Here is a 23,361-nt window from a genome sequence, read left to right on the forward strand (position 1 = left end):
TACAAACTAAACTGTGCATTAGCATCACTGTTCTCAAAGAATGAAACTAATACAATGCATGAATTCAACGAATTACATATCTTTTCATTTAAATATAAGTTAGAAAATCAGTGTGATTTCTGCAGTCACCGTTGAGAGACTGCCACAGAAACCGTAAGACTGGATCACCGAACCTTTCGAGTTCGATTAAATCTAGATTATAAACCACTGTGCTAGAGTAACCACATCATATACTCCCTCTGACTGTTGGGGGCATATAAGTTGGAATAACTGTGCTATTTGATCCAACCTTGGACAAAATATCATGGTTAAAATCCAAATGTTCATTTAACACAGCTACTACTACGCGCTGGTCTGCTCACCTGAATCAAACTTTTTTTTATCGGGATTTGAAATTCTGTTCTTGAAAATATACTACATCCCATTGAGTGTCTGAATTATCTTGTTTTTTTATGTTTATACAGACCGGCAAAACATCTTAAAAATAAGCCCCTAGAAATAACATTGAGAGAACAGCTTATAGCTTATCACTACTGAACCTATTCAATATTCTATCTCAAGCAAAAAACATGGTTCAAAGCAACAAGGTATGTATTGCTAATATATTTGTTTATAGCTATAAAATGCATTAAGACTAGACAGTCAATACTATGTAAACAATGTTTTGATGATAAACCTTGGATGATAAACAATTGTATGTGAAGACAACCCACCATTTTTTTGTATAGAAGCTTGCTGCGATATTGTTTATAGATATTTTTTGTTTTCAATGCACGGGAGGTTGACCCATATTGTTTTGCGTAGAATTTCATTCTGTTAAATTTTATGTTTTTGTACATGTCTATCCCGATGACACGGTCTCTTTTCTAACCATTGTTGCCATTTGTAAATATTTCTGTTTGTTATTCTACCAACCAGCTGTCATTATGAGACTCACTATTCCTCTATCCAATCGATATATTTGATGTCCTGTGTATGATTTGCCTTCTCACCCAGTGTTTTTAGGGATCATGGTCTTATGAAAAGGTAGAAGACAAATTCTGGTCAGACAGCCATCTTTGTTTCTACTATGTGAGAAATAAGGTTACTGCTTTGTTGAAGATGTCTTTTCTATGTAATGCCCATTTACTTAAATCTTAGACTTTAATAGAATTGCTCGAATCTTAGACTTTTCCGAATGTGCTAATGCTGTCACTCAGCTCAGCCGCTTTAGAAATTTTCCTTAAAAATATATGTTCTACATGTATTGCATATGTCTATTACTTACACACTTTCAGTCTCGTTGTAACTGTACTTTCAGAGTGCAAAAATATGATTACACAGCTTGATTAGATTTATTTACAAACTTTTTAATTTAGGAGGTTTTACTTGCGCAAGATTTTAAAATCATAGAGATGCAGTTCTTTTATGCATTGTTTGTTTTCGTCAACACCTAGAATCAGCTCAACAGTTTAATAAACAAGTACATTTGAAGTGCTATATTTTTACAACTAACAATTAGCTGCTTTAATATAGCTATACGTTGATCATAACACCAACTTTATTGAATATGTACTCATATTTTATTTGAACTGTTGTGAAATATTCTCTGAATGTCCCATAACTAAATATGTATATGACTAGATCACATTGTTACAGTTTATTGAGCTTGTAATTTTAATTAATCAGTATTCCTCAGGATCATGTGAGTGTGTGCATATTTCTACTCATCAAAATGCAGTTTTAATTAAACCTGTTTTATTGTAAAATCACAAGTATAAGCAGTTGTAGTTAATATTTTTGTTTTGCTATACATATACATCGATAGTTTTCAAATAATAGCTGAATATGCATTCATTCATAACTAACCATTGTAAAGCTGCCATTATACGTTAATTGTATATTTAAAATGTCATTATGCTTCTTTTGTTTCTGTACATTGACGCTTATAGATATTTCAGCGCTTCTCGCTTTTTTGTTACGCGTTACCCGCGAACTCGCAGTCAACGCCGAACTGCCATCTATAATCCGTCTTCAGGCTCCCTGGATGGTCCCTCTCGTTGCTAAGGTGATTTATGAACGTTACTTGGTAACAAAACACCAATGAAATGCCGTTACTATGACATTGTCAATCACATGTTTTCATCCGTGCGCCCCGATTGGTTACTGTGGAGATTATTCGTTGCTACGATGAAGAAGGTAGTCGACTCCCTTAGTAGGCTGTGATGACCGCGCTCTGGTAGTAAAATTACAAACACTTATTGGTTATATTCATTAGATGGCATGATTGAGGTAAATCGATATTTCATATTTACATCAAATGTTAATACCCTGTTCATTGTTCAATATGCACATTTATACCTTACTTCGGTCGTACATCTTTCTTTGTTGTCCGTTTTATATTGTCTAACAGTTTAGAAACGTTTTTCATATTTTACGCTCACTAGTGCGATTGTATCATCTGCACTTTTACTATTGCCTGTTTTAACTTGAAAAAAAAGAAAAAAGTTTGCCCATGTAGTGCACGTGCTACATTTTTTCAATTTACTTTCAACTCAGCAAACGTGAGTTATTTCTGCGACTCCGACACGTTGCTTATTGAACGTTAGCCTCTAAGCGCTTGACATTTAGCGGTTATATTTTTGTATGTACATACACGTACTGAATGCCTAATGTTTTTGCTTGCTTCAACTCTTCCATCTGTGTTTATTGCGTTGACCAAGCTGCATTGTGACGCGTCAGCAGTATTTTATATCGCTGATCGGTTCAATGAAACTCCAGCTTGTGCTATTATAAGTTGCTTTGTAGCATATGCTGAAACCTGATCGCTTTAATTTTCATCCAAACTTTTACTTGCTAACATAGTGAACCGAAAGAAAGAGGCTATACTGTGTAACCGTTGTTTCTCAGTCCCGTAGACTAGACACTGAGCTACCATGTCATGTGCAAACGAGACCAAAAAATTGTCTTTTAGCCACTCAAAGAAATTTCGATTGAGTTCTTTCTTTGTTTGCCGTTTTTGGCATCAAGTTATATATGAATATTTATAATTTACTTTTAACGCCAAAGCTTATAAAAACTTGATATTTTGTCATAGATTGCTATGTAGCATAATTTTCATTTGCTCAATATAAACGAAAACAGCCTGTTGTATTACACTTAGCTGGAGCTATTGATAGTTTCTATTAAATTTTCTAATGAACAGTGCTTAATACTCTTGTGTAGGTACTCTCCTGAGCTTAAACCGTAAGTGAGTGAGTTAGCATGTCTTGCAAATGCTATAAGTAGCCTAAGTTGCTGGTGGTTAGTGTCATACCTAGTTGTCAACATAAAACAATGCTTAGAGCCTTTTCTCCTTGTTGTGGTTTGTTAGTAACCTTTAAGCAACCTTTGTGTCTTAATCAACTCCAACAATTTTAAACAATGTTTTGGATTATTCCACAGCTAATTACCAAGATATAATTTAACAGTAATCACTCATTGATGAGATGTTTAATGATTTCATAACTTACAGACATTTACTGGATACCGTATTCAGTTCTTCTGCCCGACAAACAAATTTTATTAATATGTTTGTCTTTGTTGGTCGTCAATTGGAAACTTGCAAATAATATACAACACATTTTATTGCAAGTCACTCCAAAATCACAAGCAAGAATGTTGGATGTATAGGGATAGTACCGCTGACTTATATCACTGGTGTTTATAACCAGTGATATAAGTCAGCGGTACTATCCCCTGACTTATATCACTGTTGTTTATATCACTAGTGCTTATAACCAGTGATGTAAGTGCTGTTTGAAAGCAATATTTTTATCACATTAGTACTACCCTAATTCATTATTCAGTCGGGTGTTTACGGGTTGCTTAGCATTTGATTGCACTCAATCTTCATCAATATATAATGCTTTGCTGATGTCTCATGCCATTTAGTTACATAGTTGAATGTAGCAGCTGTCAGATTCCCTCACATAGAACTCTTTTGATTTGGTTCTCTTTTGTACGGCTACAGGCGCGAGTTGCTGTTTGGCTATCGCATTTTTCAATCTTTATTATGTTGGGTAATTATGGTCAGAGCCTTCAATCTGGCGGATTGAATATGATTATGTTCACCCAGAAGATGTCGGAGTGGATTCGTTGCGCCATGCAAGTAAGTATTGAGGTCATAACAGTTTCTACGGAAAATACTCTTTTAGGAAGACCAACAAAACACGTTCGCTTACTTGGTTTGTTGAACCAAAGTCTACAAGTACAATTAAGCGCGTAGAATATGCATAAAAGTTCAGCAAGTTTTGTTAAATGGGCCTAAATATCAACCCCTGTAGCTATTATTGCTGGGAAGGAGATCATTGAACAATAGATAGCTTCAGCATCAATGTTCAATAGTTCAGCCATGGAGTACTGTGTCCCTGCTTGAGTGCCTCATAAGCATAGTGGGCATTCAATCCTTTGCAATTCTCTAGTTAATATTGTATCACGGGACTGTCAGCAATATTGTGCAATGCTGTTTACGGTTCTGCTATGGTACTTTTGACTCATGTCCAGGTGGTAATTGCAGCGATGTTAGGGTTACTTTAGTTCCATTGAGTTGGTAAACCATTGTCCCTATTGTTACTCCTGAAATAAACTGCGATCCTTGTTCATTTTATTGCGTCGTGTTTACTGGTTCGTTTGGTCATCTTATTCGCCATTGGTTTTGTTCATTGCCATCAAGTGCTGAATCCTAGTTCCAGGGTTACGGGAGTCTGGTTATAAACTTCACCATAATGAGCAGCTTGACAGTGTTTTGGTGTTGCTAAGTGATATCTAAACTGCAAGAGGCTGTTGAACTCCTTCCTACGTCGTGTGTGCCTTCGCTCTAACTAGTGCGTCACAAATTGAAAATTATCATAGTCTGCACCTGGTGCTTATTCTTGTTCGTATTCTTGAGCCATTCAAATGATCATAAGCCAGCAATTTATTAATAATTGTTGCAAATTACACAGCGAAAAGCATGTGTTAATTCACTGAATTGTAACAAGAAACCTTGATGTAAAAAAATTTAACTCGGTAATGCATCATTTATCATCCATTTCAAAGAGACCAACTTGTTTTGATTTGAATGCGGTCAATAATCTATCCACAAAGAACAGCTGTAGCTTTTCAGACATTTTCCTTAGTCATTTCTTGTTAGAATGGCCAGTTAGTAACACATGCACTTTGATAGAAAAAGGGACCTATTTAACAATCGCCAATAAACCTTCATAGAACCTGAACACTCCCAGGCATAATTTTCAGTCTTGGTGAGGCTTGACCAAATGCTGAGAAACACTTGCAAAAATTCAAACATGTTTAGACACGAAAAGGTTAAAAGCAGATTTTGTAAAGTTTATGCTGCAAGCAATCCAGATAAAATGTGTTTTCAAGTTTATAGGTATTAAAGGTCGTTCAATGAGCAAAATCTTTTTCCGTTCTTTACTTGCTATATTATTTGCCTTCTGTTAAAATCAATTTGGTTATTTGTTTTTTCAATAGATCGAGTGGGTGGTATTGAAATAGCTATGTTACAATAGGATCAAAAATGCACTTTACGCTTTCTAACATTTCAAGTTTAATCAATCTACAAGTGATAATCTATGATTTTTATAACCTTCAATAGCTTGTCTACGGTCAGTGCTGTTCGTCTGCATGTATATAATAAATAAATAAGATAGCATAGATGCAAAATTGGTAGCTAGAGAGCACTATGCGCTGGAGTTAGGGTTATTCAGTTATAGTGCCATAGTCGGTCACTCTAATTACTATAGGTAAAAGCCGAAGCGATGCCGGTTGTCAGTGTGCCGTCTACTTGGACACCCCCTCCTCAGATGGACGCTGATGACCTGCTGCCACTACAGAACGGAATGGTGCTCATGGATGTGACATCAGACGAACAAGTGCAGATGTCGCAACAGAAATTGAGGGAGGGTCTAAGCTTCTCTCACACTGGAGGCTCGTTAGTCACAGAATTTGCCAAGGTTGTGCTTTTAACTTATCAATCAATTTTTGCCATACTGCGCACACTTTTAGTACAGCATGATGCATCTAAACACAAAGCTTTAGAAGTTGTTTCTGTCAAATATAATACAAATTTCTAGCACCCACGGAATTTAGTATTGCCACATAATTCAGCAGAGCCAAGGATGGTATTAAATCGATTACTGTCCGTTGTTACATGTTCCCATGCATCTCTGCATCTCTTCACAAAAAATTTTTGATTATCTTTTATGCATCCAGAGGCACCCGGTTGTTGGCAGCACAAAACCTGTTAACTAAAATATCCCCTTATTTGATTTGAGACAATGTGAAGGTTTTGTGGCTCTTTGCCGGTTGTTCATTTGACTTCATCGAGCTTGAACTCTAGATCAGGACGATATTGAGTGTTGTCCATAAAACATTAATGGATAGTTTTAAGAACAAACGCGCAATGCAAAATCTCAGCAGCATGCTGCAATGTTGATATAATATAACAAACTTAAATAACGTAATTGTAATATTAATATGAATCTAATTGTTTTCCAATAAAAATTTTACAATTACTTTTTGTCAAATAGAAACATGATTAATGTCCAGTTTAAACTCTATTAAACTCTATTAAACTCTACCAGTTTCTTAGACATTGTTTGGCATTTGGTGATGGAATTGTGTAGAGCCTGTAGGGACACTCATTTATTTGTGTGCAGATCAAACCTGAAGAAGACTTGTTGAGCCAAAGCTGTTTCTCACAAATTCGACTTGAAAAAGGAGGAGACGATTTTGATGATGATGAACTAACGCCTCTGGACTGGCTCCAGGATGGAAACTTACTCAAAAACATTAGCGGTTTGTCAACGCGTCTTCACTTTCTGACAATTTCCATCTTTATGCATACGGCCTATGAAATGCGTTATACAAATATGCAGTTGTTGGGTGTATTTCTTAAGACAACATGAAATAAACCTTCTTGTTTATGTCTTAGGGACTTAGGCTAATCATAGAATGAAAGCAGCAATTTTTTCCATTCTCCATTTATCCTTTACTTTTTCCAATATTTGTATTTAAGGGTACATACGTGTGCCGTTGGTGTACTACACTGTGGGACGGTACATTTATATATACATGTATATGTGTGTGTGACAATGTAGAAAGGATGCCTACTGGCTATTCAGGCAAACGCAAAGCAAAAAGTTAACACCGATCGCAAGGCACAGTGCAATAATTTTTTATCTTATATGTAGCCTTTCACACGGTGAAGTTGTTATTGTTCACGCTATCAATCACAGCCGCACTTGCTCGCCACATTTGTTCAAGGCAATAACATGTTTACATAATCACTAGAATTATTACTGAGACAGGAAGTGCTGACTGTTCCGCTAGCTGCGTAAGTTTTTGAAGGCTCATTCATTCGGTCACACTAATATCACTGTGTGGGTGTTGACCTCCATGCAATAGTCACTGTGAGGCAGAAAACAAGAGTGGTGCACAGAGAAGAAATAAGTAAATGTCAAAAAGCCAGATGTAATAGTTAAACATAAAATAAAACAAGTTTCAATGTACAAACAGCAAATGTAAATGAGTTATGATAATTTTAAGAAGTGCTCGTAGACTGAGTTAGGCTCCGTATCTCTATCCCCACCCCTACATGTACATCGGCCATCTCCTGTAGCATCAAGGCTACAACCTCATTTGATGTGAAGCAAACTTATTTGGTATTATGTTCTTGCATATAATTTAGTGTTAATATTTAGTTTTTACACAATTTTAGGTACTGTATTTGTTATAATGCTATATATAACTAGTACCCTTGCAGTTTTGGATACTGTATGAGGTCGTCAGGCGTAATTACTCTACTAATTATTCTGGAGGGCAATCGATTAATGCGGGTGTTAGATTGTCAGTTTAGGGTGCTGAAAGTTGAGAGTTCGAATCCCATATGATGCAATCTTTTTCCCAACTTCTAACCATGGCTTTGCACAGACACCGCTCTTATTATAGTAAAGATTACCTACAATACTATCGCTAAGTTTTGATTTCTGGAACGAATTTAGTGAAATACAGTGTATTCTTATAAGAGTATAATTATATTTACTCCTACATGCCACAGTCTTGAAAACATAAAAGCAAATATTATAACGGATTTAGTTTGTATGTTGAGGGTTGTCTGTGTTCATCAAATATTTGTATTTTGGCTGTTGCCATCTAGTGTTGTTACTTTTCACTATCAGCTGTTGTGTTGTTGATTGCTTGTTGTATCGGTTGCAGAGAAAGCTCGGGTATGCCTGTCACCTCCCAGCTCAGACGAGGACTGTGACTATGACTCAGGTATGTGCGGTTCACTTATTGCATTTTATAGCCATTTAGGGCTTATAGATGACCTTAAAAAATTATAGCATTTTATCAGAAAGAAATGGCTTTTTTCTATCGTTTGCGATTGTTTTTTATGTTTGAGGTGATCTGACTGCCAGGGGGCTCAAGATTAAAATCGCCAATATCTCTATTCTGTCAGTCTCTTTGCAACTATAGAAGTCTTAATCACAATTTCACTTGATCTGATTGTTTTAACCGCAATCAAATTTTGTCAATTTTAATCTTGAAACATCCTGGCAGTCAGATCACCTCAAACATCGAAAACAAATGCAAATAATAAAAATACTGACACTTTCTGAAAAAATACTACTCAAGTTTTGTGTAAGTCCATCTTTAAAGATACACTTGGAAGGTGCCTGTGTTTTGCTATTATAAGAACTGAGCAAGGCAAATTCTTTGCTTCGATACCCGCTAGCATGGGACCAGCAAAGTTCTTTTTTTGTGTGAGCAGCTTTTTTTTAAAATGGTATAGTGCATAAAGCTTTAAAGAGAATTGAATTGTCCAAGTATTACCGTGAACATTATGAATGTTGTGTCAATAAATGTTGCATTCGTAAAAATGTCTGCTGGCGCATTTCTCAAGAACGCTCATATTAATACAAAGACGACCTGTGTTAGGCCGCGGTAAATTTGATATTTTTAAATGTTTTTTCCATCTTTTCTTGATAGTTGACTCGGTCACGTAATATCCATCTGGACCTTATTGCATCATTCGTTGCTCATTGGTGGTAAATCTATGTTTTATGAAGAGGTGTAGCCACATACGCAGATGGTGCTGTTGTTGCAGGTAAGGAAAATGACGCACTAAACAGTAGTTTCACGAGTCAGGGAATGTCTCCTCTACCACACCCTTCACATATCCCCTACAATCCTCAGAAACACGTGAACAGTAAACCTCCCTACAGCTTCAGTTGCCTTATCTTCATGGCCATCGAAGAATCTACACATAAGAGACTGCCTGTCAAGGTATGTGGGATATCTGCAGCGATAAACAATCTCAGCTGATATGTTAAACACATTTTACAAATTGAAACACTTAAAATGACAACTCGAAATGGATTCTACTCGAGACATTACTACAACAATAGTTTTTCAGGACTTATTGAGGTCATTATATAGGCACGATTGAACATAGATGTAAAGCTGTTTCAAGCCGTTTTCACATTACTAACAGAGAGTTGAAGATCAGCTTACACAAAATATTAGTAGATTTCATCAGAAAATAGCGGCATTTTTGTATCATTTGTGATTGTTCTGGACGTTTGAGGTGGTCTGAATGTCAGAATGTTTTAAGATTATTACCAATTAGTTAATCACAGGTAAAACGCTCAGACCTAAGCGAAAGTGCGATTACAGTGTCTATAGTATGTATCAAAGAGACCAACACAATAGAGATGTGGAATGCTGCAACATGAACGCAATAGCTGATATCAATAACGAAAGAGACAGGCTGCTGCTCAACTAGTGATGTCATTTCGGCACTTATTTTCCTTTGAGCATTTTAACCGTGATCAAGTTTTGTCGACATTAATCCTGAAACATCCTGGAAGTCAGATCACCCCAAACATCAAATGCAATTGCAAATAATAGAATAATACGGATACTTTCTGATAAAATCTACTAAAAATTAGTGTAAGTTCATCTTTAAAACATGTTTAAAAGTAAGTAGTCAATGCTTTATTACAGTCTCTTGATGCCTGCTCATCTCGAAGAATCCATCTTTTTTTATGTCATCCATTTGCACACACGCTCATCGCGAAAAGGCCGCCATATTGGTCGTAAACGATTGCCATTCTCTTATTTAATAGTATTTTTTGGTGTTGTTTTGATATTATAATAACAAAATTGCAAACAAAAGCATCGTTTGCAAAAATTAATTGCAGAAGCTTTGTGTTTTCAACGATAAAAGTTATCTACAAAGATGGCGGATAACGATAGAATGACGTCACGAAAAAATGAAGGATAAAAACAAAATGAAGTCTATATTAATTTATAATGCAAACTAAAAGCTTAGTATAAAAAACGGAAAAATTTTTTTTTGAGAAATCAAATTCTCTTGAGAGATTCTCTGCTATGATAAAATGTGAGGATGGACGATGACATTGAAAACAACTAACTTACATTCTTGTTTGCTTGTGATGATAAAAGAGTTGCAGTTGTGCACAAATCTTTTCCAACAAAAACTCAGCTGTAGAGTCTAGCCTTGAAAGAGAGCCCCGTAGTTAGCCTTGAAAGTATTGAGTTTTTTTTATTGTCACACTTGTGAGACAAAAGTGGCATGTAGGAGTATCTCTGGTATATAGACTCGTACCCAGCCAGTCGTTTTTATATGTACGTACAAACACCCAGACAGTCTAGTGTGCCGTGAGAGATCATCAGGTGTGCCGATAACGCACATGGAATAAGTAGGTGCACAATTATTCAGAAATACTTAACGATGGTCAATTGGTGCAGCTGTTATGTCTCCTAAGTTAAATGTCAAGAGTTGGAGTCTTGTTGAAATCAATCCGCCAACCCTAGCTTTGGACGAATGGACAGATACTGCTCTTATTATAGTAAAGCTGTAGTTTTTTTTACTTTATATTAAACATGAACAATATCGTTTTCTTTTTAGCGTATACCCTGCTATGTAAAAAGAGACAACTTGATTTAAATTCACATTAAATATGTGCGATCTATTTAACTTATTGTAAAATTACTATAATCATGGGCCCTAAACCAGAAAGTGATAAGAAAAACAAAGGAAAAGTTGTCAATACAAAACCAATGATACCAAAGTTACCGTACAGTCATCGAATTAGAAAGTTGAGGTTTCTATTTTTGAAGGGCCAAAGGGATGAGTTTTGGATGACCTTGAAACGGATTAGCTTATTTACATGTATTTTGTGTTTCATAGAACCTCCAATCCCTATAATTTAAACATCCTCGAAACGTATTATTTGCATTGTAGAAAAGTCTATTGTCTTCTAATAGATTTTATAACCTAAACATGAAACATAACATCTGCTGCACCAAGTGGTTAATGTTTCGAGGTAGCTCGCATATGCACGGGTGCATATATTCACATAAGGTTCTAGGGCATTATCTTTATAACTAAACCTAAGACAGTGGATTCAATGTCACAAGGTCTGCTTACAGCTCAAGTGTATCATGTTTTCCCATAAATATTCTACACGTTTCTTTATGTCAGTCACTAACACAATGTTTCTTTATGTCAGTCACTAACACAATGTTTCTTTATGTCAGTCACTAACACAATGTTTCTTTATGTCAGTCACTAACACAATGTTTCTTTATGTCAGTCACTAACACAATGTTTCTTTATGTCAGTCACTAACACAATGTTTCTTTATGTCAGTCACTAACACAATGTTTCTTTATGTCAGTCACTAACACAATGTTTCTTTATGTCAGTCACTAACACAATGTTTCTTTATGTCAGTCACTAACACAATGTTTCTTTATGTCAGTCACTAACACAATGTTTCTTTATGTCAGTCACTAACACAATGTTTCTTTATGTCAGTCACTAACACAATGTTTCTTTTGTTTAACGAGTGGAACATTGTTTACTTTTTGACTCATGTTTTCATAGGTGTTGTACTATCTATGGACATTAAGGTGGATCTTTAATGAAGAACTCGCACAAAATCTCACTATATTTTATCCGAAAGTGTCAGCATTTTTCTATCGTTTGCGATTGTGTTTTGTGTTTGAGGTGATCTGACTGCCAAAATTCAAGTTTAAAATTGAGATAACTTGAGCGCGATTAAAATGCTGAGATTTAAGCGAAGGGCGATTATGACGTCTATAGTTAAAAAGCGACCGACAATTATTAGATGCCATCAATTCATTAGATGGCATGATTGAGGTAAATCGAGATTTCATATTTACATCAGATGTTAACACCCTGTTTATTGTTTCAATATGCACATTTATACCTTACTTCGGTCGTACATCTTTCTTTGTTGTCCGTTTTTATTGTCTAACAGTTTAGAAACATTTTTTCATATTTTACGCTCAGTAGTCTGAGCGTAAAATAGAATTGCAGTATCTACGCGTCTCTATTATTGAGACGCATAGATACTGCAAATCTGAATACAAAAGCCAGATGTCAGTAAATAAATAGGGAGGGGAGTGATGGGACAGATAGACAGACAGCGACAGCCACCCAACTAGTGATATCATTTAGCTAGGTTTTTTCTGAGCGTTTTTACCGCGATCAAGTTTTGTCAATTTTTAACTTGAAACATTCTGGCAGTCAGATCACCTCCAACATCAAAAACTATCTCAAATGATAGAAAAATACCAATACTTTCTGGTAAAACCTAAATTTTGCGGAAGTTCATATTTAAGGTCTGATCGGCCTTTAGCGTTTTTTAGCAAGAAAATTTTGGTTTTTTTTCCAACACCAAATAGAGTCTTTAAAGTGAATGGTGAAGTATTGAATCTGACACTGCTTTGTCAATAATTGCCAGTGATCGTGTTCACTATCCTGATAGCCATGTGGCAGCAATTATGGAATTTCCAAAGTCCTTATCCTTACCTTACATACAAAGCGAGGGACTCTAGCATCCATGTTGATTGTACTCCACTTTTGGGCATGATAAAACTACTATTAACCACATATTGTTGATGTTTATTGCTTTTGCTATAAATATTTTCAAAATGATCAATTAATCCATTTTATAGCAGTTTCAAACGATTTAAGCCCATTCCAATCATATTTAATCAACCAAAATATGTACAACTAATTATTTATAATTCCATGACTTTAGTCAGGGATAAATTGTAAAGCATTTCGTTCTGTTTCCATTTACTTAGCGACTCGCCCAAATGAGTGCCACGTCTTATTTGTTTTATTGTGTTTGCCTCTAATTGTTTGAGATCTTCGGTTAGTTAATAGTCTTTTCCCAAGCTCTTTTTACTACTAGATGAAGTGAAAGCATGTTTGACACGGTTGATCATTCAGGCTAGAATTATTTCTGTAGGTGAGGAGATTAGAAATAATTAAATATATTTTTATGTTGAGTAATTATCGGGAAATCGTCTTATTAGATTCCACAGTAGCTGCTGTTATAAATATCTGTTGGTTTTTTTGGCCCTAAAACTGAGTCGAATTTCGTGTCTAAATTATTTCCAAGTAGTTTATACTGAATTTTGTAAAGGAGTTTTGTGGTTATTATTGTTTGTGCATTTGCTGCACCCTTTAAAACGACTACACGCAGTGACCAAATAGTGTTTCAATTGCATCCTTATTTGCTTTTTATGAAGGCTTTTTATGAATGTTATGTTATTGTTGAATGTCTTGGAGTACTTCAACACAATCCCTCAGTTTCTAGTAGCAGTAATATACAGCGTGTCTACAACAGTGTGGTGCCACCTACTGTAATTTTGTACCTTGCATCCATATCCTTCAGTAACTATCCTAGAAAGAGGCTATAGCAAAAATCTTTACACTATTTGATGCCAAGAATGTCTGGATTTGTTTCTGAACCTTTCATATATGTCTGAACTGTAACAGTTTGAGGATTATGGTACTTGTATTGATGAGTGTAATCGTGTTGCTAACAAACCAACTTTATTTTTCAACTTTTCAAAGCATTTTGTTTTCTCAGCTGTAAACTTGCATGATTGGGTACAGCTGCCATAGTGTTAAACTATGGCTTACTGCCCGAGTCTTTTTCTTCTTTTCGTACACTATATTTGCAGCAACTAATGTTTCAATGTCCGTCTATCGCTAGTGCTTTTAGGTAGATATCAAATTAGGCCAAACTCAATGTTATATCTAGTTCGAGTTGCATATACTAACTGTCAAACTTGGTGTGTTTGTATTTTGATAACATCGTAGTAATAATGATGATATCAACTTTTCCCAATCTGCAAAATCTCACCTTTCCGTTATCTCGTCTCTTACACTCGTTATGCTATTGCCACTAGTATTAGCAGCATTCGGTCTATAGTGTGATGCCTCCATTTGGCCAGATGTGAAGTAGGGAGACTTTAGAGATGATTTCATGTGTCAGTTAGACGTGAGGCTTGTATTCTTGCAGGACATTTATATGTGGATACTGACCAACTTTCCTTATTTTCAAAATGCTCCAACCGGATGGAAAAACTCAGTACGACATAATCTCAGCCTCAACAAGTGCTTCCAGAAAGTGGATAGAGACAAGTCAGGGGTAAGCTGTCCATCACTGCTTTGTTTGTACTCGTGGCGGTCTATTTATGACATTCCAAAGATAACTCGGGCGCTCTGCGTAACACTTTAAATTGCATACTAGCTGGGTTTAATTAAGTGCCCATTGAGCTCCTGCATGCTTCTTAGCGTCAGGCTTAGACATCTGTGGACTAAATGCAAGTATAATGACAGCTCTGCAGACCCGGGCACATATAATAGATGTCTAATGACACGATTATTCAATGCGAGTCTCTCTCAATCCTGCTTCCTTAGTTGTAGTGACAGCTGTTACTCTTAGGTTGCTACAACAAATGCCATCTGTGTTTATGTGTTACTAGAGAGAATTGTGATGGAGGTCGTATGCAACCATGGAGACATACAAACTAATCAGCTCTCTTATCTGTTTGCGCGTGGAATGATTTGCCTGGTACTCTAAAGCATCGAGGGCTGCGCTTAATGATATGACTTTTGAGAGCTGATGGCTGAGAGTAGTCGCTCAACATGAATAATTGATTCATCTGTGCAAATATTGTTGATTATAAATCTGAGAAAAAACTCATGGTTTGATGGAGGAAACTATTTTTGGTCGCTGATCTAAATGCCCTGCTGCCTAGAGGCTACTGTTATTCGCTTCATTTATGTATATAGTTGTCATCCGCTATGGTGTGTAGGAAGACTATCTAGGCAGTACTTGGCTCATTAGCTGGTTTTTAAGATTGCATTAGATGCTGCTTGGCTCTTTACCCTGCTGCCACACGATTATATGTGTACATGAAGCGGATGTTAATTCTGAAACAACCAAAATTCCACATTGTACATTTCGATAAGTTGTACTGATTGTTACGGCCTTTTATCTCTGGTCATGGCGATAAGTTAATTACATGAAATGATGTAAAAACCTAATTCATAGCGGTGAGCCATAGAGTGATTCAGGTGCTGGGCCCCAACCCTTATAAAAGTGCTGTTATAGAAGTAATTTTTTCAATTCGTAATTTGCATCATGTTCAACTATATTATCGACAAAGTTTGTCTATAGTTGTTCCATTATTTATGCTTAAATGTCCAAGCATTGTTTATTTTGAGTTATGAAGTAAGATCAGAAATGTCGCAGTGCCAGCTAGATTTATGGTAGTATGTTATGTTGACCTCCAAGTGACCTCATTGTCAGCAGTCCAAGTACAGTAATACTTTTATAAGACTCCTTTTGTGTTTTAACTGGTTATACCGGCTAAGCTCCTAAGCAGTTGTCACGACAAGTACACAAGTTTGTACTACATGATCGCTAGTCTAAAACAAGGGAGTATGTTATCAAGGTTGGTTGAATGGCCATAACTATAGCATTAAGAGCTCGTGTGCATATTTAGAGTGTTAGAAAGCTAATAATATGGTGTCCTGTAGTATGTATAATAATAAAGCATTGTATTTGATAGAACATAGGCAAGGGCTCGTTCTGGTGCATAGACCCAGAGTACAGGCCAACGCTGCTTCAGGCCCTACGCAAGACCCCCTACCACCCCTATCATCAGCTGCAGATGATGTCCGTCTCCCCCATGCAAATGTAAGTCTATTGTGAGCCTGTTCCTTAGTTCAATAGCATATTGATATTATTAATCCTCCTTAACAGTAGCAATTATGCCGGTTTTCAGGAATTATGGAGAGTCATTGTTATTTTTGTTATTCAGCAGCAATTGACTAAGGCCCTTATTTAGGAGCCTAGAGCTATGCGGTTTCTATCGGAGTCAGCGATGCTAAGGCGCTATGAAGCCAGTCTCTATATTGTTGCCTTCAACTCATCGCTGCCTCTAACTTATCACTGCTTTCCATTTGTTGCAGGACCCCACAGAAGTTTCCTTTTATACACAAATTTGGCAATAAGAGTATTTCTCCACGTAAGTCTCTTTTTACTTCATTCTGGTCTTGCAGTCTCTGATCTGCCACCATTCCTCAAGACTGGTACACGCTCTATCCCAGTAAATCGGCAGTAATCCCACAATATATCGGTGATCGTCTGCGGTAACATTGCTTACACTATTACAAATACATCTGCGTTTACATCAGAGAATAGTCTGTGACATGGCATTCTCATCACACAATGCGTCGCTGCCACGATTAACCACTAGTCCTGCAGCAATTATCATAAACGGAAATATAGATGAAGCAATCCTGATGAAGCAGCTAACCACCATCACCAAAGTGGTGACATTGCATAGACTGCCATGGATGCACTGTGAAGTATTGGGAAAATTTGACAGTGGCAATGTTTCCCAACATATGTGCAATGTTTCCCAACATATCTGCAATGTTCCCAACATGTCTGCAATGTTTCCCAACATATCTGCAATGTTTCCCAACGTATCTGCAATGTTTCCCAACGTATCTGCAATGTTTCCCAATGTATCTGCAATGTTTCCCAACATATCTGCAATGTTTCCCAACGTATCTCCAATGTTTTCCAACGTATCTGCGCTGTTCGGTGATGCCATCAGTTTATGGTGCGCATAGCCTATGAAAAATCACCGAGAGAACAACTCCGACATATTGCAATGTGTCTTTATGACTAAATTATTGCTTTATTAGTATGTATTGATAGCATCTGATGCTTAAAAAGTGCTTTATCTGCGCATTGAGGTGCATGGAGTTGTCGTTTACTACCGCTGTGCTTATTATTTATAACTGGTTGAGAAATTCGTGTGGTTTTACATCGAGTCTTGTGGAAATGCTACTAGGTTCCTCTTTCATTTCAATCATATTTGTAAATGATGTTTGTGGAAGTTTTGCTTCATATTCTCAAGAGAAGGAGACAAGCTTTTGCACTATCAATTGTTTTAGTTGTCAAAGTTCTACTCAAAATGTGTGCCAGCATTAACGTCTTAACCCTTTGGCTGGAGAAGCGACAAAAATGTCATTTATCGTTTGCGTGGGGAAACGACATTTATGTCGCTTTTGGTAGACGTTTATAAAGCTGTCGCCTAATAGCGTTAAACAAAGGATATGAACGCTAGTAAGTTTTAAATGTCAACAGGATATTTGTCAATGAATTACCATATGAAACGATTATCTGAGAGGCGTTGCTTTGTGCTAAAAGCTAAAGAAATCGCGCCTCCTTGGAAAAGAATAAAAGTTGGGAAAAAATCCAGTCAACATCGGCTCGTTCAAAGCTATAAAATATAAATTTATTTGATCCTGCGATCGTTAGTGATCTTTTGTCTGATCAGAATAGAAATAATTCAGATGATAGAAGTGATGTAAACTTTTTGGACTTTTAATATACTTGGAATGTACAGAGAAAAACGATCGTTATGGTAGCTCGCACGGCTACGTTATAGCGTTAGACTACCGAAAGGAATGCTTCCAAGCATTTCATACAGGGACACTTGTACATGGTCGTAGTTTTTTGTAGTAGTAGATATGTAAATGAATGTTTGTGTACAAAATATTTTGTTCATAGAAATATATTTCAGTTTGAGCTATGCATGTTCATAAAACACCGGTTTTATTGAATTTTCAAAAATAAATTACACTACTATCGGGTGGTTTTGCGGGGCTTTAACCTAGCCAAAGAGTTAAGTGTGTTGAAACTGCCGCTGGCAAAAAATTGAGATGAGCCTCAGAACTTAACAGTTAGGTTGCTTAAAGAGTTTTGCATTTCGTGTAGGCTTGAACCTATCGTAGTTTTTTTCACTGCATTGCCTAGTACTAGGGTATAAGGAGACAGAGAAAGTTCCATATCTGGGTAATTTATTCAGTATGCTCATCGTATGCATCTTTCTGCTCTAATCCTTTTCTTCCCACAGTTTAGTAAGTTTGTCTTACAATTTTCATGATTGTCTACAAAGTTCTGTGTGATACTCACTAGCCGTAAGTTTTATTCTCTTTTATAGATCTATTCCCTTTTCTCAGCAAGAGATTGAACAGCACACAAACAGATTCACTAGGTAGGTTTTGTCTCCACTCATCCCATTGTCTGTGACTCTGGTTCGATGCATTCGAGCATCGGGTGACATCGTGTCATCAAAGATCAGCAGAAATTAAATTGGTACGATTAGATCGCTACAATTTGAAAGATTTTAATCTGTCAAAAAATTATTGTTCAAGCAAGTGAACAATTTGATTTTCAGCAAGTAATTAGGTTTTTAAAGATCAACCTATGCCAAAAATTAGCGTTAACGTCACAGAGCAATAAATATTGCTGACATACCAAGTCGTCTATTGTTGACACCGATCTGGAAACCATTTGTGTTTTCGCTACAGTTATTACATCGATGTTCATCAGTATCATGGATTAGATTAGTAAACTGACAACTCACAAATATCTTAATTTTACATTCACCTAAACCAATCTTGAACATTGTATTGAATTTTTTATCAAAGCTAACGATCAGTAAGATTAGGCTTTCAGAAAAGACTAAAAATTGGCTAAAATCACAAATTTGCCAAACATACGCGACTTTGATGTGAAGGGTAAAGGGTAAAGAAATTAATTATATTTGTTTATACAATTTTATTTATTTGTTTGTACAATTTTGCGATTTCAACATATTAGCTGTAAGGTTGATGCAGTTAGCTAAAAACGGCCCCAGGTTTTCAGTAGGCTTTCTTCTTCAGTGCTTTCATTGTGTTTCACTTTTATTCGCAAAGCAAGGTTTGGTTACATATTGAACTTTTTAGTCGTCGCCATGTGTGTTTAAATTTATACCAAAAAATTCACAAGATCTTCTGAAGGATGTAGTGTAACAACTCCTAAATATTACACTCAATGTGTAACCGTGTAGCATAGATTATATTTGTGGACAGGGATGATCGATCGCATTGCAGATTTTAAGTTTACCGGAAATATTAAATATATTATTGTAACTGTGATTTGTAGTGGTTCGGTTTGTGTTTAGTAGCAGACTAAATCTTGGTTGATTCACAACGGTTAAAAATGAAATGTAATGAAAAAATGGTCTTGTTCTAAGGTTTTAATGTGAGAAGGCTACTAGAGTAGAAGTCTTTTTGCCTCAGCTTGTCTTTTGCCTCATGTCACCTTCCTCTCTCTCTAGCCTATGATTTCTTTCACCCGGTGTGAGTTATCAGTTGTTCAGGAGTTATCCGTCCATTATCTATACTTTATAGACACCGACATTGATGTTGCTAAGGCACTTGTTTCTCTTAAGAAATCTCGGTCCAACCGTCATGGTTCCAAGCATAGTAAGTTTTGGTTGTTTATCATTTGCTCCTTTTCTTGTTTTGTGTATGTTTTGGTTGTTTTATTGTTTTATTGTTTTTTTGTTTCTTCTTGCACACCTGAGAATTAAAGTAGATTTAGCACAGAATGTTTGTTGTTAATTCCAATGTGTCAGTGAATGTACGTTTTGTTTGATTTCTTTCTCATTCGGAAAGTGCATTCCTGGGAGATTTCGGTTTAAAAGAAAGCAACCTTTGGTTTTATCACATTCTTTAAAAATCTTTGTTTCTTTGTTTATTATAATCCTGTTACATAGTACTTCTCTCAAAGTCAACAAAAATTTCTTCTCCAGATAGTAGAGCTAGGTCCCTGAGCACAAGTGGAGAGCTGAGGTCTCGGTCACCCAGCCCACCTGAGTTTGGTAGTACAGAGGACCGGGCTAGAACAACGAATAGAAGCAGAAGGGCGAATTCTCCTATCATAGTGACGGAGGTTCCCAGCGTCGATCACACCTACAGGTTGGTTTTAGTCTAATTGTGTTTCTAGATTTATGATTTGGTTGGAACTCTAAATAGCTCAATAGATAACAGATTGTGTTTTATAACCCTGTGTTGGTTTTAACCAAAATTATTCATGCCTAAAAGGAGTGTACATCTATGAGTCACAGGTGGATTTTAATAAGGTATTGTCTTGTTTGATGTGTATGAATTAGATGGGCATTAAAGATTGGTTGCGTCAAAAAGGTCGATTTAATAAAATTAAGACCAATAAAAGGCTAAAACATCAGCTACAATTTAATGTCATTTTGTCTTTGTAGACTAATCTTGTCCAGAGATGTATGCATTTGAATGAGGCCATCTTTTGAAAAGCTCAAATTCCAGCGGGTGCTTCATTTGTGACGTAACTAGTGATACATATGAAAAGAGTCCACAAGCAATAAATATAAGATCGCTTCATTAGCCAATCATCAGCACGAAATTTTTATATAGGTCGTAATAAATGTTATCACTCGTAAAACGCGTTGTCTGTGATCTCAAATTTAGAGATTTTACTCGTTTACTGATTTTACTTATTCTTAATTAACATCGTTACTTTAATGAATTACTCGATCGACACGTTTTATTGACGAACAACAGAATTGTAAGAATTACTATGAAGCTACTGCGAAGGTGACTCCGAGTTTTCTGAGCATCAGGTGGTAGCATCAGCATAAGGTTTTATCTGAAAAAATACTTACGAATAGAAATGGAGTGAGTTGTTATACCCGAGGCATGAGACTACAACATAAATCAGGATTGTCTTTTGTAAAATACTTGAACTGCTCTGCTTGTTTCAGCATTTTAAACCATCTTGCAATAAATATTGTGGTAAGGGTGACACCTTTTGATATTGTGTTGTCAGGTGGGCAACTACCCGAGTAACACTGAGTATTTCTTTGCGTCAGTTCGTATGGAAGCTCTTTTTGCACAGTTGAACCTTTCTCTACAGTGATTAGAATTAAGCATTTGCAATGATAATAGCAATAACTATTATTATTATTATCTGATGTAATTGTCACCTACTCTCATGTTATTTACAAACAACTTCACATTTTACTCACACAGAGAAGTTTTAGTAAACTCTGTCGCTGTGAACTTGCCACACAAGATTGTCTGTGGAATTTGAAGTACTCACCAAGTCAATTTGGTTTACATGGTAGCGAATTTGGTGGTGGTTAAAAACTTTCCACTCTGAAACTATACGGTGGCTGCCAGAGTGTAGCATTCTACGAATAAGTTTCCTGGTTTAGATTGTGAATCTGCTAATTACATGGTGTGACCTGAATTAAACTATAAGTACAAACTAGGTGTAGTTCATTTCTCATGTAGTAATTACCATATTTGGCACTAGGCTGCTGAGTATGGTAGGATGTGCGATGACATCTTTAAAAGCTGGTAGTTTTTGTACTAGGAATATGTCGTCTAAAAGCAGTACTTATATGCAAGCTGACTCAGGTTAGGCTGACACATCAAAATGCTCTCTAAGTACTCGGAGTGTAGTTTGTTCGGTTGAAGAACCAGAATGTTCTCTGGACTGTGTCGATTTCAGGTCATCGAGCAGCCATTGTCTGTTTTATAGCTCGTGTAGCGTACCTAAAGGGCTGCTCGCCTCCCCAACCAGCTCTAGTATTGATGGAGAGTACGAGTTTCATGACGTAGAGGAAAGAGACTTGCTTCTTAGCGGTGACGAGTTTGACTCTGAGGAGGAAGAAGAGATGAGCATGGAGGTAGGTTACAAATTCATCTTCTCTCCTTTTCACTCAATGAGTTATCTCGCCTTGCTCTTCTTTTTTGGAGTTATTATCTCCTGCTCCTTTGCGTTGATTACGGTATTACATAGAGTATTTAGTGTGCTTCTAATGTTTCATTTACAGTTACTATGTAATGAGAGTGCGCATTCATTCAATCACTTGGTTAGATTTGTTCTATCTATTTCATTCATAGATGTACTCACAATTGATTCGTGGGCTATATAAGTTATATTATTGCTAGCAGGGAGACAGCGGCAAGGAGATGGAGGGTGTGAATGCTTTACTTAACCTGGCATCCGTGGCAACCTCAGTCATGTCAGACCTGGTTTCAGCAGATTCTACAGATGCTGACTCCGTAAAGGAATCCTTCCATTCGAATACTCGTGATGAGAAAGCGGTAATGGCCTAGTAGCAAAGGCGATTGCTAGCAGCTCAGGGTCAGCTAATAGTGTCTAGTCCTGATTTCATGAGAATTCAAATCATTTTGGTTTAATTGATTAACAAATTTGCTGTTAGAACAAGACATTGATGACCTACTCCAATCAGCTCGAAGCGTTAATTTTTTGTTTGATATAAACTGCCTAGAGTTCGCCGGTGCCAAAGGTTTCAGAATTGCAGTACAATAGTTTCTTAGTGAGGCACATATTTTACGGCAGTACCTTATTGCTAAAACTGACTGCATTTTTGTTTCAATGACTATTTATTCTCAAATCGTTGAGTGCAATACTGCGTGTGACGTTATCCTAGTCAGTTCACTCTCGAGAAGTTATCATCACCTTTTTCTGTACAGGTTGGCTAAGGCAAAACTAAGAATCAAAGCATTGTAGTGAGAAATTGCTAATAGTAATAGCTTGGCAGGTGGCATGTTAGAGCAGGCGCTTGTACCTATGTAGTTGTCTATGCAGGACACCAGTCGCTTCCAGTTAGTGTAACGCCCTATTGCACTGGCAATAATAGCTGTATAGTATTTTTCAACAGAACTTTGATAATTTGAGATTATTTTGTTTACGGTACGTTGTCACCAATGAATTTCTTCACTTTCGCTCTTTTTCACTCTCTACTTTTTACTACTTCCTCTGTTGTTTTCCTACAACATTGTCATTTTCAAGTCGACTTATTGGCTTTACCTCATTTTTGTACCATTAATTTTGCTTGTACTGTTTTGATTCATTTTCCCCATATTAACTTCGGTCACTATGAAATTATTCACATTTCGCCAGTAGTTTGTATCCATATTGTATAGCATATAATTGTTAGGGATGTTTTCATAATGCAGAAGACGGTGCAATAATATTATATCTTCCTCATCATTGTATATAGTGTGTTCAATAAATGATATTCATGATAGAAACTAAAGTGTTTCTCTTAAATTAACTCGTT

At 36.4% G+C, this 23,361-nt stretch overlaps 1 protein-coding gene across 3 annotated transcripts; it reads left to right on the forward strand.

The window, feature by feature from the left end:
* Positions 1 to 2,166: 2,166 nt before the first annotated feature.
* Positions 2,167 to 23,000, forward strand: LOC137401188 (forkhead box protein N2-like). Of its 3 annotated transcripts, none has more exons than XM_068087575.1 (13): positions 2,167 to 2,271; positions 5,766 to 5,975; positions 6,681 to 6,819; positions 8,239 to 8,298; positions 9,131 to 9,309; positions 14,397 to 14,525; positions 15,955 to 16,082; positions 16,358 to 16,413; positions 18,406 to 18,459; positions 19,640 to 19,714; positions 20,044 to 20,209; positions 21,810 to 21,957; positions 22,223 to 23,000. In XM_068087575.1, exons 1-13 carry the CDS (start codon positions 2,263 to 2,265, stop codon positions 22,388 to 22,390), a joined length of 1,521 nt encoding a protein of 506 aa, XP_067943676.1. In that variant the 5' UTR covers positions 2,167 to 2,262; the 3' UTR covers positions 22,391 to 23,000. The 3 variants fall into 3 exon arrangements, with proteins under 3 accessions (XP_067943676.1, XP_067943677.1, XP_067943675.1); XM_068087576.1 differs by having other exon boundaries at positions 22,226 to 23,000; XM_068087574.1 differs by lacking the exon at positions 2,167 to 2,271 and adding an exon at positions 4,040 to 4,141 and having other exon boundaries at positions 21,810 to 21,961; positions 22,230 to 23,000.
* Positions 23,001 to 23,361: the final 361 nt, after the last annotated feature.

Source organism: Watersipora subatra, chromosome 7 (genome assembly GCF_963576615.1).
Source record: "Watersipora subatra chromosome 7, tzWatSuba1.1, whole genome shotgun sequence".
In the NCBI taxonomy this organism is placed as follows: domain Eukaryota; kingdom Metazoa; phylum Bryozoa; class Gymnolaemata; order Cheilostomatida; family Watersiporidae; genus Watersipora; species Watersipora subatra.